The sequence below is a fragment of the Doryrhamphus excisus genome, linkage group LG17 (genome assembly GCF_037039965.1).
Source record: "Doryrhamphus excisus strain RoL-2023G ecotype Guam linkage group LG17, RoL_Dexc_Guam_v1.1, whole genome shotgun sequence".
NCBI lineage: Eukaryota > Metazoa > Chordata > Actinopteri > Syngnathiformes > Syngnathidae > Doryrhamphus > Doryrhamphus excisus.
In genome coordinates, this window is record NC_136373.1 from 642,852 (window position 1) to 659,138 (window position 16,287).

The 16,287-nt window shown below is 43.7% G+C and overlaps 1 protein-coding gene across 1 annotated transcript; it reads left to right on the forward strand.

The window, feature by feature from the left end:
• Positions 1-957: 957 nt before the first annotated feature.
• Positions 958-16,157, forward strand: esyt1a (extended synaptotagmin-like protein 1a). Its single transcript, XM_078798057.1, has 33 exons — positions 958-1,264; positions 2,096-2,265; positions 2,354-2,748; positions 3,599-3,640; positions 4,147-4,281; positions 5,041-5,114; positions 5,824-5,896; positions 5,970-6,059; positions 6,128-6,183; positions 7,286-7,406; positions 7,534-7,710; positions 8,829-8,911; positions 9,030-9,078; positions 9,306-9,395; positions 9,538-9,633; positions 9,761-9,832; positions 9,901-9,987; positions 10,073-10,222; positions 11,051-11,227; positions 11,293-11,469; positions 11,541-11,623; positions 11,682-11,730; positions 11,815-11,904; positions 12,035-12,130; positions 12,734-12,805; positions 12,878-12,964; positions 13,031-13,177; positions 13,585-13,706; positions 13,831-13,926; positions 14,006-14,137; positions 14,203-14,308; positions 15,062-15,111; positions 15,195-16,157. Exons 3-33 carry the CDS (start codon positions 2,428-2,430, stop codon positions 15,220-15,222), a joined length of 3,228 nt encoding a protein of 1,075 aa, XP_078654183.1. The 5' UTR covers positions 958-1,264; positions 2,096-2,265; positions 2,354-2,427; the 3' UTR covers positions 15,223-16,157.
• The last annotated feature ends 130 nt before the right edge of the window (positions 16,158-16,287 follow it).

The window sequence follows — 16,287 nt, forward strand, 5'->3', positions numbered from 1 at the left end:
CTGAAGTCTCATTGGCCAAAAGAGCTTCTGTATTGTTGTAAATACTGTATGAACCCTTTTTAAATCGAGTTCTGGCTTCAATTGACGCCCGGGACAGATCGACGCTGTGGAGCCCTGCAATTTGCTGACTCGGGCCGCACGGTGCGGAAGTGGTTTGAATGGGTTCAAATCTCCGCTTGGGCATGTGTGCGTGTACTCCGGTTTCCTCCCACATTCCAAAAACATGTAAGGTTAATTGCCGATAGGATGATTGTCAACATAGGCTGCATAGAAAATGGATGGATTGATGACCATTAGTAAATAGATTTTTTTTCTTTCCCCTTGCCCATATGACCCATAGCTAGAACCGCCACTGGCTATAACTGTACTTTTATACTTTGGTGTTTTCATGCCAGAGAATTGCTGTCTTTCCTGAAAGCAGGTGGCTTATTTATCATTGACTAACAAATGCTGAGTACTTGTTGTCTGTGAGATCACCATGTGTTAGCACAGTGACAACTCATCAAACATTACGCCCTTTGAGCAAATATCACTTATTTAGCTGCATCCAGGCAACTTTTAAAACTAAAAAACTGCCTCAACTAGGACTGTGCACCATCATATTGCATTAGTGATAGTACACGGATAGTACACATCACATACAACTGCTCTTACATAATCCAAGGCCTATGCCAACAATAATTAACAGAGTTCAAATAATACACCTATGGAAGTCAAAAATAGTATCTTTAAACTAGGACTAGGCGATATATATATATATTTTAAAAATATTGATATTTACTTTAAAGGTGACTTATTATGTTTTTTCCACCTTTCTGACTTATAAATGTAGTTAGAATGTTGTATTATCGTGTTAAACCATGCCAAAGTTTCAGATAATGAGGTTTGCACATTTAGAAGTGAGCCCTAAAAGACGTTTGGGATGCTAAAAATGCTCAATTTCAAAAGGCGTGGTAAAACTGCTCCTTTGTGATGTCACAGAGGAGCAGACTTCCTTATATGGGCGTGGCCGTAAGCCCCAAGATCTGCTTCTCTGTGTACTTGCTAGCAATGGCTTGTACGGGAAAGCCACATTTGTTTCCAATTCCTAAAGATGCCAGCATCAGGCACAAGTGGTTAGAGTTCCTGATTCCCTACCAGCAAAAATAATCCATTTTAATCTGTCAACGACATTGGACTGTTTTGTGAACACTATGCAGCTGGACTAGCTGACAAAGTGGCTGAAGCCTTTCAAACTTCACTTGGTGGTGTAGAAGAGCAAGCAGTAAGTAACAATTTATCAGTGTCCTAACTGTGTTTATTTTGTGTAAGTCATGGAGCAAAAGTGCTTGTATAATACCCATTCCCACCGCAAGTAGTGACCACATTAGACATTAAAATGCTAAGATGCTAAAGCTACTTACCATTGAAAGACGTCTTGAAGTCATCTCTTTTCTTGAGAAACTTGGGAGTATCCAGTCTCTACTTCTGGATGGGATTCGGAATCCAACACATATGACTGTATGTAAATATATAAATGTAAGTATATATATATAAATGCAACATTTTAAAAAGGTTCATCACCGTTTATTATCAAAGCTAGCAGGAAGCTAACATGCTAGCACATCTGTGGTGGAGGAGATCGACAAGGAATAAGTAGTAACTCAGTCATATAAAAGTACTAATAATCCAGAGTATTAAAATAATCATTTTCACCACCTTAAAACTCGGTACAAACTCAAATATGAGGATATTTGTTTATATTGTGCGATGTCTGTTTCCTGTTGTGTTCCTCGTGAAAGGAAACGCCATCTTTAAAATTCAACATTTTTGTCGATTTTGTGGAAATTCACTAAGTGAGAAATACGTATTTGGTATTTAGATATTCAAGCTAAATATCGGGATGCGAGCACCTGATTCCACCTGTGGTGGTGCCCAGCTGGCTGCTGCAGTGGAGGATCACTTGGCATGCAGTCCGCATGAGCTCCTGGCCGTTATGTAAAGAGCATAGCGGGCTAGCATTGAACAATACAGGGCTGCTTGCATGGAACATGTCGTGGATATTTGTCAGGAATTACACTGCCTCTTCCCCCTCGTAGCTAATTCTGTGTTTTAGCTCCAGTCAATCTGCCGGATTTGACGTGGAAGAGGACTAAAGCAGAGAACCCGCCCCTCAAAGCTCACTGCTGCTTCGAGCTCACCTCCTCCCCGGAGAAGAAGAAGAAGAAGAAGAAGACACGTCCACCAAACAGAATTTGTGTTTGGGGGGCTCTGCAGAACTAGGCAGTGAGGGAAAACCGGCATCCCATAATGATTTAATCCACGCAAGCTGCCACTAAAGCGGCCATCTGTGTAAGATCTAACTTCCCCACAGGACTGCGCAAAGAAGGACGACGACGGGAGGCAGCGAGCTCAAGTCACAGCCGGAGAAGTCGAACGGGTCGTGCGATGCCATCCGCGGAGGCAGCGGCGGAGGTCGGGCTGGGATACCCACCGACCTCACCGGGCCGAGCACCCGCAGGAGAGCGCGCGGTGGGCGCCTTGTGGTCCTTCGCTAAATGCCTGGGTGCGCTGCTGCCGGTCTACCTGGCTGGATACTACGGCTTCAGCATCACCTTGGTCTTGTTTGGGCTCATGGTCTACATGGGCTGGAAGCACAGTCGACTGGATAAAGCCTGGAGGCTCAACGCCGCCATGTACCTCCTGGAAAACGAGAAGGAATTCACCACTGAGAAGGTCTTTCGAGCCAAACAGGAGCTGCCCCCCTGGGTAAGGAGAATCCACTCATTCGCACCATGCTGGGTCTCTCTTTTTAGTTCACCACTTCATACCACTCATTAGATTTCTGATTATTACCCTTTAATGAGCCCCCCAGGGCAAGGTTTGTTTTGAATGAAGCCTTCTCCTCTCATCACATTTAAAAATACAATACCTTATGAATCCATCTGTGCTAAATTGAATTCCACATGTCAAATATGAAATTACATTTCTAAGTGGAAAATATTTGCTCTTTTCACTTGAATGGAGCAGCTGGTGACCTTATGTGGCTTCCAAAAACCAGACTCATACCACACGACATGGACCACCATATCTGGACATAGAAAGACCGCATGTGGCAAATAGTAGCAGAGTGCTTTCCCTTTGAAGTATCAAGTATAATGTACGCTGACATACCTCCAAGGGCAAATTGTTGGACTCTTAGGTCCTTGTTTGGACCGCTTCCAGGGCCCAAAACTGTTCCCAGGATGTACTAAGTGACAAGGGTACAAAAGCCATTGTCACCCTCAAAGTGCAATGATGTACTTTTTCAGAGTGTGTTGCTGGCTTCAATTCCTGCCTCTAAGGGCGTTCGTGTGTCCCATTAGTATCTGATATATTGGATCACAATAAACATTCCTGGCGGCTGCTCTCAGGTAAGTGTTCACATTTATGGAGATAAATAAATTGATTAAAGAAGTGGGAACGTTCAAAGTCACACAATCTGTTTGATGGATGATGGATGGAGCACCAAATGTAAAAACAAACTGCGGGCCACAAATGTACATGTGTATTCAGTGTTACAAGTCATTTAATATTCCGGTGCCAAGTTCGAGTCCTTACCTTTATTCATTCTCCACAGGTCAACTTCCCAGATGTAGAAAAAGTAGAGTGGATGAATAAGGTCAGTATTTTCTTGTAGTTTTTCCCTGCTGTATTTAAAACAGTTAAAGAGCATGTGATTTCAGTAAAAGATGAACAGAAGCGCCTCACACCAATTATGAAGATAAAGAACACTACTTCTCTGGACTTGAGGCGACTCGGCTCTTTTTGCTGCTGTAATGAAGCTGCAGTGAGAGCGGCTGTGATGCTATCTCAGCTTCTCCGTCAGTGCAGAAACATAGACCGGCAAAATGTGGACATGAATACTAATACTGCAAAGTGTCCTTCTGGAGGGGAAAATCTGATGAACTGTTATGTCAGGCACACTTTGTCGAAAAGTCATTTGCAGAATTGAAGTTCATTATTCAGTAGTAGTAGTCGATACAATGACTGCATCATTGCTGCATGACCATACATGTGCGTTGTAATTTTACCCGTCATTCACAATCCTTACGAGAACACATATTTCGCTTATGTTCACATTCAAGCTATTACCACTCGAGTGACAATGTGTGTTCTCTTGTGTAGATCTTACAGCAAGCGTGGCCTTTTCTAGGGCAATTCCTGGAGAAGTTACTCCTGGAGACCATCGCTCCAACCATCCGAGCCTCTAGTATCCATCTGCAGACCCTCAGCTTTACTAAGGTCAACTTAGGAGACAAGGTAGTATCTCATTGTTTCTAAGTGATACGTTTACACACCCTGGCAGAATCTGTGATTTTTTTGGTCACTTGAATTTTTATTACTAATACAAAGTATGAACAAAAAACAAACAAAAAAGTGACAACATGAGATATTGGTTATTACAATTTTATTGTTCAATTGTGTCAATTGTATGTTCATTGTATGTTTTGTCACTAATTCAAAACATCTTCTGATGCACCAACATGGACACATCATCAGTGTTGTTTCCTATACATCTCAGTACTTTAATCCTTTCTGTAATCTTATGTTTTTTTTCGCGATGTCGAACCCAAAGTCCAGAGTCAATCTTGGAATTTGATCTGTTTTCCCATCTCTTTCCACATGTAATTTAGTCTACACCAGCATACTAGAAATCTCAGTTGGGCAGCGTGGTGGTATCCCTCGAGGTCTGGGACTTCCTGGCCATTTTGAACAATGTTACAAATAATTTATTTTACTTTAACATCAGTAACAAAAACAGTGAACATTATAACAACAACAATTATAACAATTAACAACATATATGATCAATGTTGGTCTCATCACGCTAAATAACTTTTTTCCAGAGGTTTTTAGGCTTGTCTCTGTGCTTTTTTGACTTACTTACAATTGAAGTTCCGACTCGCAATAAAACTCAACTCACATCACAGTGGGAGAGAAGGAAGTGGTCGGTTACCCGATTACCACTTGTATTTACGTCTTTATGTCTGCCTGGGTGTAATGGTGTTGTGTTCACAGGCTTTAAAAGTGGTTGGTGTGAAGGCTCACACAGAACACGATAGGAGACAAGTCATGTTGGATTTGTACCTCAGGTAATTCTTCTTATAATTCATGACTCCTTCCTTCTACACTGTTGACCAAGTGTAAGAAACCAGTCCGGTCAGGCATTTTGGGAGTTTGTTCTTCTACAGTATGTTTACTAGGGATGAGCCGGATACTTGAAAACAAGTATTCTTTACAGATAATGCATTTATGCTGGCTACGAGTATGAAACTTGCATTGGTAACTTGCATTGGCTGGTACACTTACAATACACAATAGCGACATGAAGTATTCTGCATGTATGACTGACATAAACGTACATGGTGCATTTCACTAAACAGCACTGACAGTGTTTACTTTTTTCTGTCTGCTTGCTTTGGCTGATTTGGTTGGTGATATAAATAGAGTTGGGAAAACTGCTTGTAGTACTGGATGCGTACTACGCGGGCTGACAGATTATTGCATGAATCACCAACTTCACACAGGTCATTAAAAATAATAATAGAATAAAGTCTCAAGGATCACTTACACTCATACACAGTACATGTATAGCTGAATAATAAACAATGCATATAGCATCCATGGCAATTCCAGACTTAAAATAATGTACAGATTTAAAGTTAAAGTACGGCCACTTCTGGTTTATGCCCCTCCCACTCCAAGTACGATTACTTAATGTTTACTTAACACAACACAAGCTGTTTTGGAAAACTCATCCTGTCAGTCATTTGCCTTAAATAAACACGCCTCTTTCTGCAGCTATGCTGGTGATGTCGAGATCAACGTGGAAATCAAAAAGTACTTTTGCAAAGCTGGGGTTAAAGGCATTCAGGTATGATTTAATGAGGATTTTTTCACACACATGAACGCAGCAGCGGCAGTGACCCCGTGGCTTCTCTCCATAGCTCCACGGAAAGCTGCGTGTGATCCTTGAGCCTCTTATTGGAGATGTCCCGCTGGTCGGGGCCGTGACCATGTTCTTCATCCGCCGACCTGTGAGTTTAACCACGTGTCTTTGCTTCTCACTTGTGGGCTGCACCTCTCACTCGACACTGTGTGATAGAAACTGGACATCAACTGGACGGGTCTCACCAACTTGTTGGATATCCCTGGACTGAAGTGAGTTGATGATGTTCTTCACAGATCAGCCATGCTGGCTTTAATTGTGTTGTAATGTCTATATTATAAGGTCTAATGGTGGATTATTGATATTAGCAAATATGCTACATATGAAGGCACAACATAAGATACACAATAAAATGATTCCCAATACAAGAGTGTCTTTACAAACACTGCAAATGACAACCCATCCATCCATTTTCTATACTGCTTGTCTTTAGTGTCACGGTATGCTGGAGCCTACCCCACCCTGGACTGGTCGCCAGCCAATGCAAATTATAAGAAATAATGAATGGATGGCCTTCTTGTATTGGGTGTCATTATATTGAGTTTATACAATATTAAACATATTCACATGGATATGTTTTGGTCCGGTATGAATATGAGTGTGAATGGTTGTTTGTCTATATGTGCCCTGGGATTGGCTGGCCACCAGTCCAGGGTGTACGCCGCCTCTCGCCCCAAGACCCTTGTGAGGATAAGCGGTGGAAAATGAATGAATGAATGTTTTGGTCACAGAATTCCTGTTCATCTTTGAGCTTTGTTTAATAGCAACAAAAGCCATGGGATTTCAGCAACAGTTTTGGGATATTCCAGCTTTTCCCAATGCTCCTTGCTAAAACCATGAAAGCTCCGACAAAGCTGGTGGGTGTTTCGGTAGGTGGGCGGGGCCTACAGCTTGCGCTCACTCTCAGTACACTGTAACGTCTCAAAGAGCCGGTGTCAGAAAAAAAGTCTCTGAAACCGAGCGATCAGAACCATCCCTCACATCTTTCACGGCTCACTTCCAAATGTGCAAATCTCATTATCTAAAACTTTGGAATCATTTAACATAATATAACATTCTAACAACATTTGTAGGTCAGAAAAGTGTAATAGGTACCCTATTACGAAAACTTCACCCGCAAGATCATGCTGGAGGACCATGAGATCTTACTGGTGCTGGTCTACCGGCATAGACCAAGGTGTACATTAAGCTGGTCCAGCATGGAAACGATGTTGGTCTCGGCCAATGGTAGTTGGCTGTGTTGTTTATGTTTTCATTGTCTGCAGTGGCGTGTTTTATGTCTCGTGTGTCCCATCATTCTTGCATTCATTGCAGTGCCATGTCGGACACTATGATAATGGATGCAATTGCCTCCCAACTGGTCCTCCCCAACCGTCTCACCATCCCCCTGGTGGCCGACCTGCCGGTTGCGCAGCTCCGCTCCCCTCTCCCAAGGGTAACTGTCTATGTCGTAAATGGCCTGGGAACTGCGGAATACAGATTGACAGCAGATGCATCACCTGACTGTCGGACATCAGACTTGAACTCATGTCTCTCTGTGTGCGTCTATGCATACACTGTAGGGAGTCGTGCGGATCCACCTGCTGGAAGCGGAGGATTTGACCGCCAAGGACACCGTCATCAAAGGTCTGATTGATGGCAAGTCTGACCCGTACGCTGTGCTTCGCGTGGGAACGCAGATCTTCACCTCGCATCACGTGGACAGCAATCTGAACCCACAGTGGAGGGAGATGTATGAGGTCAGTGTGGATGGGAGCACCAGTGGTTTTATATCCGGTATGTTGTTTTCTTGGCAACTTACTGTAATGCGGGATAAGGACAGGGGGAGACGGACATTGCTGTTGAGTTGTTTGTGATAGCGTGGATTTTAGTGTTTCGCTAACTATGTGGGTGCTATTGATTGATTGTATTGATTATACTTTAAAACACGTATGTTTACACTGTGGCTGTACGGCGGTCGAGTGGTTAGCATGCAGGCCTCACACCTAGGAGACCCTCGGCCATTTCTGTGTGGAGTTTGCATGCGTGGGACTCCGATTTCCTCCCACATTCCAACATGTTAGCTTCATTGGCGACTCCAAATTGAATGTGAGTGTGAATGGTTGTTTGTCTATATGTGCCCTGTGATTGGCTGGCCACCAGTCCAGGCTGTACCCCGCCTCTCGCCCCAAGACAGCTGGGATAGGCTCCAGCACCCCCTGCGACCCTCATGTTGTAGTGTAAAATACTATGGACTGTATATTAAATGACAAAAAACAATAACATAGCATTATGTAGAGTAGGGCTGCAACTCACAATTATTTTAATAACCAATTAATCGGTCGGTTATTTTTGGATGAATCAATATGAATGGTTGTCCTTCTACAGCTATAGCTGGGATAGGTTCCATTTTATCCACGATCCTAATGATGACAAGCGGCATGTTTAGTAAAGCTATTTTATCAGCACAGCTCCGTCCGTTAGAAGTGGCTGGGGCACTGATCAATGCGCCCCCCAATATACGTAGTGTTACCATGAGAAGCACGTTGAGTGGGTTTATTCTGTGTCACTCAGTGGGTGAGGCAGCCAGTCTTTGCTCAGCGATAAAGACTTGTGTGAGGATTGCATTCTGAGGAAGCAGGAAGCTGCGACTTAACTTGTGTGATAAGCAAATGTAGCGGAAACCATGCTTTGGGGACACGCATTTTAAAGTCAAACCAAAACTCCCAGTAGCATCTTCAATATTCAACCTCTGGAGCACAACAGTGAAAGGTTTTCTTTCCATCGTGATCATGTTGTCGTATTGTGTTGTGTGTGTGGCTGGATCTGCAGTACAGTTGTGTATTTTCTGTCTGTTGTCCATTTATGTGTATGTCAGGTGATTGTCCATGAAGTACCTGGTCAGGAGTTGGAAGTGGAAGTCTTTGACAAAGACCCAGACCAGGATGACTTCCTGGGCAGGTAGCTTACTCGTTCTCATTTTGTGTAATTTGTGTACCTCACACATCGTGCCACCGTGTTGGATCATAAGTATGGATGCCGATGTACATTTACTGAGTCTGGGCCGTCTTTCTTTCAGGCTGAAGGTGGATCTTGCTATTGTCAAACAGGCCAGAGTGGTTGATGATGTAAGTACATTACTTGTGCCAAATCCACTGTTGCTTCCTTAAGTGCTGGCTGTGCAATTTCCACCATTTAAAAACAATCTGACTTTTGTAATCCTGTTAGCATGTGACGACAGGGGTCACATTGAAATCCTTGTGACATGTTTTGATCTCTCCAGCTCCAGTCACGAGCCACCAGCTTTGGGATTCAAACCTGTGCTAAAAAAGGGAAAATGTGTTTTTGTTTGCAGTGGTTCAATCTGAAGGACGTCCCATCTGGTAGCGTCCACCTCCGACTGGAGTGGCTTTCTCTGCTGTCATCTGCTGACAGGCTGACTGAGGCGAGTCAACACAAGATGCAATCCATACCTTATTATTATACACATGATTAGCATTCTATCAAGCTACAAAGTACAAATACTACACATAAATACAAATGGAAAATACTAACCATGTCTGCTCACCCCTTCTCTTGTCCTCCAGGTGATCCAGAGAAACCAGAACTTGACCACCAAGACTGCCGAGCCTCCATCTGCCGCCATTTTGGCCATCTACCTTGATCAGGCTCAAGAGTTACCTGTAAGCAGAATATATTTACCCCTATATATTTATATTTACCGCTCCACCACGGGTGCCCAAGCTGACATTGATACCTAATTATTATCATCAATTTCATGAACCCGTGTATTTTTAAATGATGTTTTAGATGAGAAAAGGCAATAAGGACCCGAGCCCAATGGTGCAAATTTCCATTCAGGATACCACTAGAGAGAGCAAGGTAATAGTAATTATTATTCATACATCAGCACAATTGTGAGCTTAATTCCTTGATTTGTTCCTGTGCAGACCAGCTATGGTACCAACAACCCATTGTGGGAGGATGCCTTTACCTTCTTCATTCAAGATCCTCGCAAACAAGACATTGACATTCAAGTAAATTAATTTGATTGTTAAATATGTTTTGGTTTTTAGCACAACAAATTCATCCTCTCCTGTTTCTACCGCGTGTGTCCATCAGGTGAAGGATGATGACCGATCTCTCTCGCTGGGCAGCCTGACCATCCCTCTCGCCCGCCTTGTGGGGACCCCTGATCTCACCATGGACCAGTGGTTCCAGTTGGAGAATTCTGGTTCTGCTAGTCGCATCTACATCAAAATTGTTCTACGGGTTAGTATTTCTAGAGTGGGGAGCATGTTGGCCACACAGTCAGATCGGGAAGCGGGGTACACCTTGGAATGGTCAGCAGACCTCCATTTTTTTGGGAATGTGGGAGGAAACCAGAGTACCCGGAGAAAACCCACACACACAGGGAGAGTCTTCCGGATCTCCTGACTGTGTGGCCAACATGCTAACCACTCACGCACCGTGCCCCCTCACCTTTTGTGACCTCGGAATTGACTTAACTTTAACACTCATTAGAAATCCATTTAAAAATGTGTAATTAATTCATGTGATCCAGGATTTCAGTCCTGGGTGATCGGTAGCACTCGGTTCATTTGCTGAACCATGCCTGGTAAAAGTAAAGTACAGTTGTTTGGACCAATATAACCATGACATGAATGACGAAAAAAAATATTATTTACAAATGGAGTCCACGAGAGGAAGTGGCAACATGGGGCAAAAACAGGAACTAAAAACCGAGCTAAAAATAGTACAACATCACCGAGAAGAAAAAACACTGCAGCAAACGGCTGGCTGGAAATACAGGGTGCAAAGTACAACAGAAAACACAGTGGACAGGAAATAAGAACTACTTAGAAGACACAAGATAAACCAGAAGGAAGGGGGGTGTAGTTAAAGGCATGAGTACAATCTTGCAACTTGGTACACCTGCTGCCTTGCTCAAGAAGGCCAGGAACGAGATTGGCAGAAGGTGCGTGAGAGTGAGCGGACCTTGGAAACACAGATCCTGACAAGTAGCAAAAAGTGACATTAGATATTAGTATAATGTATGGAAAAGAGTGATAGTGAAATATTACTAATGTTTTTCTGTAGGTTTTATGGCTAAGTGATGATGCCACACCCACCACACCCTCTCCTCGACCGTTAGCCCCAGGACTGGGCCCAGGACATGGGGGCATCACAGCAGAGCACAACCCGATGGGTCTCGGTGGGTTACCTCCACCGTCGCGGCCGCAGCACACCACGCCTGACCCTGAGTTTGCATCTGAGGTAAAAAACTAAAAATACAAACACTTGCCGTTTCGGACAAAATGCAATCCCCGGTTTGTTGACAGGGGGTGCTGCGAATCCATCTGTTGGAGGCCCAAAACCTGATCGCCAAGGATAACTTCATGGGGGGTATGGTCAAAGGGAAGAGTGACCCTTATGTGAAGATCCGTGTGGCTGGCATCACATTCCGCAGCCACACCATCAAAGAAAACCTCAATCCAGTCTGGAATGAACTCTATGAGGTTTATCTCTTTTCTATGCAAACATGGCATGGCCATCATCAGATGTTCCACTAAAGTTTTGTGATTTTTAGGTGATTTTGACTCAACTTCCTGGTCAAGAGATCCAGTTTGAATTGTTTGACAAGGACATTGATCAGGACGACTTCCTGGGAAGGTACGTTCCCATTCCCTCCCAGATCAAAGCTTGGAATAAGTCAATCTGCTTTTGGCAGGTTCAAGCTGAGTTTACGCGACATCATCAGTGCACAATTCATCGACACGGTGGGTGGAATCTCGAAGGTTTCTTCATTTATTTGAACCATTTTTGTATGGATGGTGACTGCTGATACCATGCTCGTCTTCCAGTGGTATACTTTGAACGATGTCAAGTCAGGCCGAGTTCACCTGTTGCTAGAATGGCTGCCCAGGGTCTCCAGCCTACCGAGGATGGAGCAGGTTTGTGTTCCCGTCATTTTGCGATATACCCACACCTTTTAAGGCCACCTTTTCTTCACCTTTCCTGACTGTTCGTGAGTTCTTTGGTGCTGTCGACTGTCATCTTCTGCTTTCCCTGCTTTCCCTGCAGATCCTGCAGTACCAGTCCCAGCAGTCATTCCAGAACAAAGTTCTTCCCTCGGCCGCTGTGCTGTTTGTGTATGTGGAGCGTGCTCACGGCCTACCGGTAACATCTCATCTCTTACCACATATTTTGTCTTTTACCAAAGAGATTCCGTATTTGCTATTTGCGAGCAGGTACATCATAAACCTTTCCTAGACTTCTTCTTCTTCTTTCGCCTTGGGCTTTTCCCTTCAGGGGTCGCCACAACAAGTCAATGTCCTCCATCCTTCTTCATCTGTCTCTCACACACCAACTACCCTCATGTCCATAAACCTCCTCTTTGGTCTTCCTCTACGCCTCCTACCTGGCAGCATCCTTCTACCAATATATTCACTATCTCTCTGGACATGTCCCAACCATCTCAGTCTGGCCCATAACTGACTTTATCTCCAAGGCCTCTCACATCTAATGTCTCCTTCGTGATCCTATCCATCCTGGTCACCTCAGCATCCTCATCTCTGCTACTTCCACTTCTCCATCAAGCTTTCCCAGACAAGGAACTATATTTTGATATTTTAAATCACAATGAGCTAATTGAATGAATTTGTGTATGCATGAAAAGCCCTGAAGGTCAAATAAAAGTCTTCATGTACTCCGGTAACTGTTGAGTCGACATTTTTAGAATGACCTATAAAAGGTTACCATAACATTTCTTCTGGATTCCAGCTGAAGAAAAGTGGAAAGGAACCCAAAGTTGGAGCAGAGGTCATCCTAAAAAACGTCTCGCACAAAACTAAGGTAAGACGATGACGTCTGACGAGTACTACCAGACCCCGATGTCCTGACGTCCTTCAACTTCTCCTTCCTCAGGTCTGTGAGCGCTCCACATCCCCACGATGGGATGAAGCGTTCCATTTCCTGGTTCGAGATCCCAGAGATGAAATCCTCACAGTCAAGGTGAGAGTCAGCGTGACATGGCATCATTCAGCTGAAGTGGAACTAAGACTGCGTGTCTTCCATTAGCTGTCCCACAGCTGGGGCCCGGCTCTTGGGTCCTTGGCGCTCCCTCTCAGGGAGGTCATGGCTGAGCCGAGCTTGGTGCTGGACCGCTGGCTCGCCCTGGATGGAGCTCTGCCAGAGAGCCAGATGCTGCTGAGGGTGACGCTCAAGGTGCTGTCAATGCTGCCGCCATATTTAGTCTCAGGTTTATATCGTTATTATTTCTACTGTATCATTTAACACTGGGAGAGAAGGGCGCGTGTCAGCACCTTTTCTTTACAGCATTACAATTGATGACAGAGCTCTGTTTTTATATTTTAGATCTGGTCTATTATTATTTGACTATATGTATGTTTACGTTAATGATTGCCCCTGAAATCGTGCAAACGTGACCGTGCAGGAACACACGATGGCGCTGCCCTTTCACACAGCAAATGTTCTTCATGTTTCTAGTGGCGCTGTCTGTATTGTATGTTTTGTATTAGCATTAGCATTAGCATTAGCATTAGCATTAGCATTAGCATTAGCATTTTCATTTTCATTTGCATTTGTATTTGTATTGTCCATTTGTCTGGCAGATCTTGGACACTCAGTTAGCAGTGTGCCGCAGGGTCCCAGGGGATGATGGAAGTGGAGACCCAGTCATTCCCAGATGGGATCCCTCCCATCTGGACCTGAGGCACCGATCCGGATTCACCATGTGAGTCATCAGTTAGCAACTGTTGTAGCATCTATTTGATAATCGGCGACAGTCAGTTGTCTGCCACTGCTAGGATATTCATGTAATAAATACATTTTATATTTAATCCCTGATTGTTCTTCAGGGGCACGGACACGTCAAGTGCAGCAGGCCAGGTGAAGCTCACCATCGGCTACTCCACAGAGGAGAGCAGGCTCTTCATCACCGTCCACGCATGCAGGTCTCCCTCGTGATGTCATTCGTACGTCACTTGATTCTCAGCCAGTAAGTCGGTAAACACAACATTCACGTACCTGCAGAGGCCTGACGGCGTGCTCCAAGGACGGGGCCGACCCTTATGTGACCTTCATCCTGCTGCCCGACAAGAAGGCCACCACCAAGAGGAGAACCGCCACCAAGAAACGGGACCTCAACCCAGAATTCAACGAGAGGTGAGGCGAATGTGGCGTCAAGCTCTTGAAATGTCTCAGCGTCTTTTTCCTCTTCTTTTCTGCAGGTTCGACTTTGACTTCTCTCAGGAGGAGTCGACACAGAGGAGGCTGGATCTGTCTGTGAAGAACAGCGTCTCCTTCATGAGCAGAGAGAGGGAGCTCATCGGCAAAGTAAGTATGATTATGTAACACCTTGCATTGACACTCTGGCCACAACATTGGGTACATCTGTACGTTGGAACGAAAGAATCCAACATATGCTTAGAATTCCCGCTTCCTCCCTACATTTATAGCAAAATGGTCCATGTGATTGCTAGATTGGTATCGGCTGATTTCACTCACTAATTATGTTAAGAACTCTATTTAGAAGGTCCTAAAGACGTTTTATCCGCTCTAACTACGGAAATTTGAAGTATTTATAAAGAAAGTCAAACAGGTATTACTGTAAATATCATCCTGTCATGCCATTCTGTTTGTGAAATACAGTAAAAATGAGTGTATATATTTCAGACATAGTTCCAAATAGTGATTCATTGAAAACTGATTAATCAGATTAAAAATGGTAATTATTCTTAATTATGGTAACAGTTTACAGTTAGGCTCCAGCACGCCCGCGGCCCTCGTGAGGATAAGCGGTATAGAAAATGGATGAAAACTGATTAATCAGATTAAAAGTGGTAATTATAACAGTTTACAGTTTGTTTAAATGACGACTCGAGATGTCAACATGAGTCAAAATTGGAATTTACCAGCTTCTGCACTAGCTAGAGCCACTACAGTGCCATTAATTGTGCCTTCGTACATACATACAATGCAAAGATGCCACGTAGGATACATTATGGTTGTCTACCGACCATGCATTTTGAGTTATATTTGAAAGAGGTACACACAGGTGCTGATAATCCCCCCCCCCTTGCCTGGTAGTTGCAGCTGGACTTGGACCAAATTGACCTGAAGATTGGCGCCACACAGTGGTAAAGATGCAAAGTGCAGCCAGCCCCAAGGTTTGTACAAACAAGAGCATCCAGTCAACATCTCTCCCGTCTCCTCTCTGCAGGTATGATTTGATACCAGAGTCGGCGTAGGCCAATAGACACTCGTCGTGCGTACTATTCAACATGCGGTGTTGCTTCTGTGATTTGTGTGTTGGCATATTCAGCTTTCACAAAAGGATAACGCATCTGCTCCACAAAACAGCAGCCCATCAGTATTCATTAGAGGAAGCTAGCCCGTCATCCGTCAAGTGTTCAAATGTGCTGCATGCGTAGACGCATCCTTCGGTAGAATATTGTGGCTGAATAGATATTTAATAATGCGACTATGTTGCACAAAATACAACATTTGTATATGTTATATACAGTTGTACGAAATGATAATATAAAAGGTCCTACGAGGATTGTATTGTATCCTCAGCAGGACTCGTGCTGTGGTTAATATCCAAAGGTACTGTATGACCAGGTTGTACCGATTTCTACCTTCCGACACGACTGAAAGAGACCAGAGCTTTGTTTTTTACAATCTTCAAACCAATTCCCAACATTGCTTTGTTTACGTGTGTTTATATGATTGACTTAAGTATTAAGACAACTTTGACCAGTGTTACACACTTAACTTGCGTTCCAGATGATGTTTTATATGTTTTAAGCTGAGCTTTATGACTAAATGTTACTTTTATAACCAAGTGTTACAAAGTCAGACCTTCCTTTTCAATCCGAGCTATGAAACTGTCAGAGGTCCTAATCACTGTGCTTTTATGAAGACAAAACATGGGGGGGGGGGGATTGTGGAACACACGCTTAGTTGCATATGTAGTGCTAATTGCGAGCTTTTATGCGTAGTTTTTCCATGCAAAGCAGCTAAGTGGTGTACTTTGTGTTGCACGGCTGTCATTTTATCATCAGACACCCGACTGTGTATTTGAAACTAAATTGTGTTGAATGCTGTTTTTGACTTAATATGCATCAGCTTTGAAATTGTTGATTAAAGTTTGCACTCCCATGAACCAAATCACCCTGAGAAGCCTTTTTTGTACAGTAAGAGCCAAAAAAGCAACATTGACATATTTATAGTATTCTTATACATGAGCATTTAAATACCAATTTCCAACCATTGACCGTAAACACAACATTATTAAACAGCCGATTGTGGCT

Coding starts and splice junctions, on each gene's coding strand:
- esyt1a (XM_078798057.1), top strand. CDS start 2,428: ATGCCATCCGCGGAGGCAGCGGCGGAGGTCGGGCTGGGATACCCACCG. Junction 9,396..9,537: donor CTGCTGACAGGCTGACTGAG/GCGAGTCAACAC, acceptor CTTGTCCTCCAG/GTGATCCAGAGAAACCAGAA. Junction 14,138..14,202: donor AACCCAGAATTCAACGAGAG/GTGAGGCGAATG, acceptor TCTTTTCTGCAG/GTTCGACTTTGACTTCTCTC.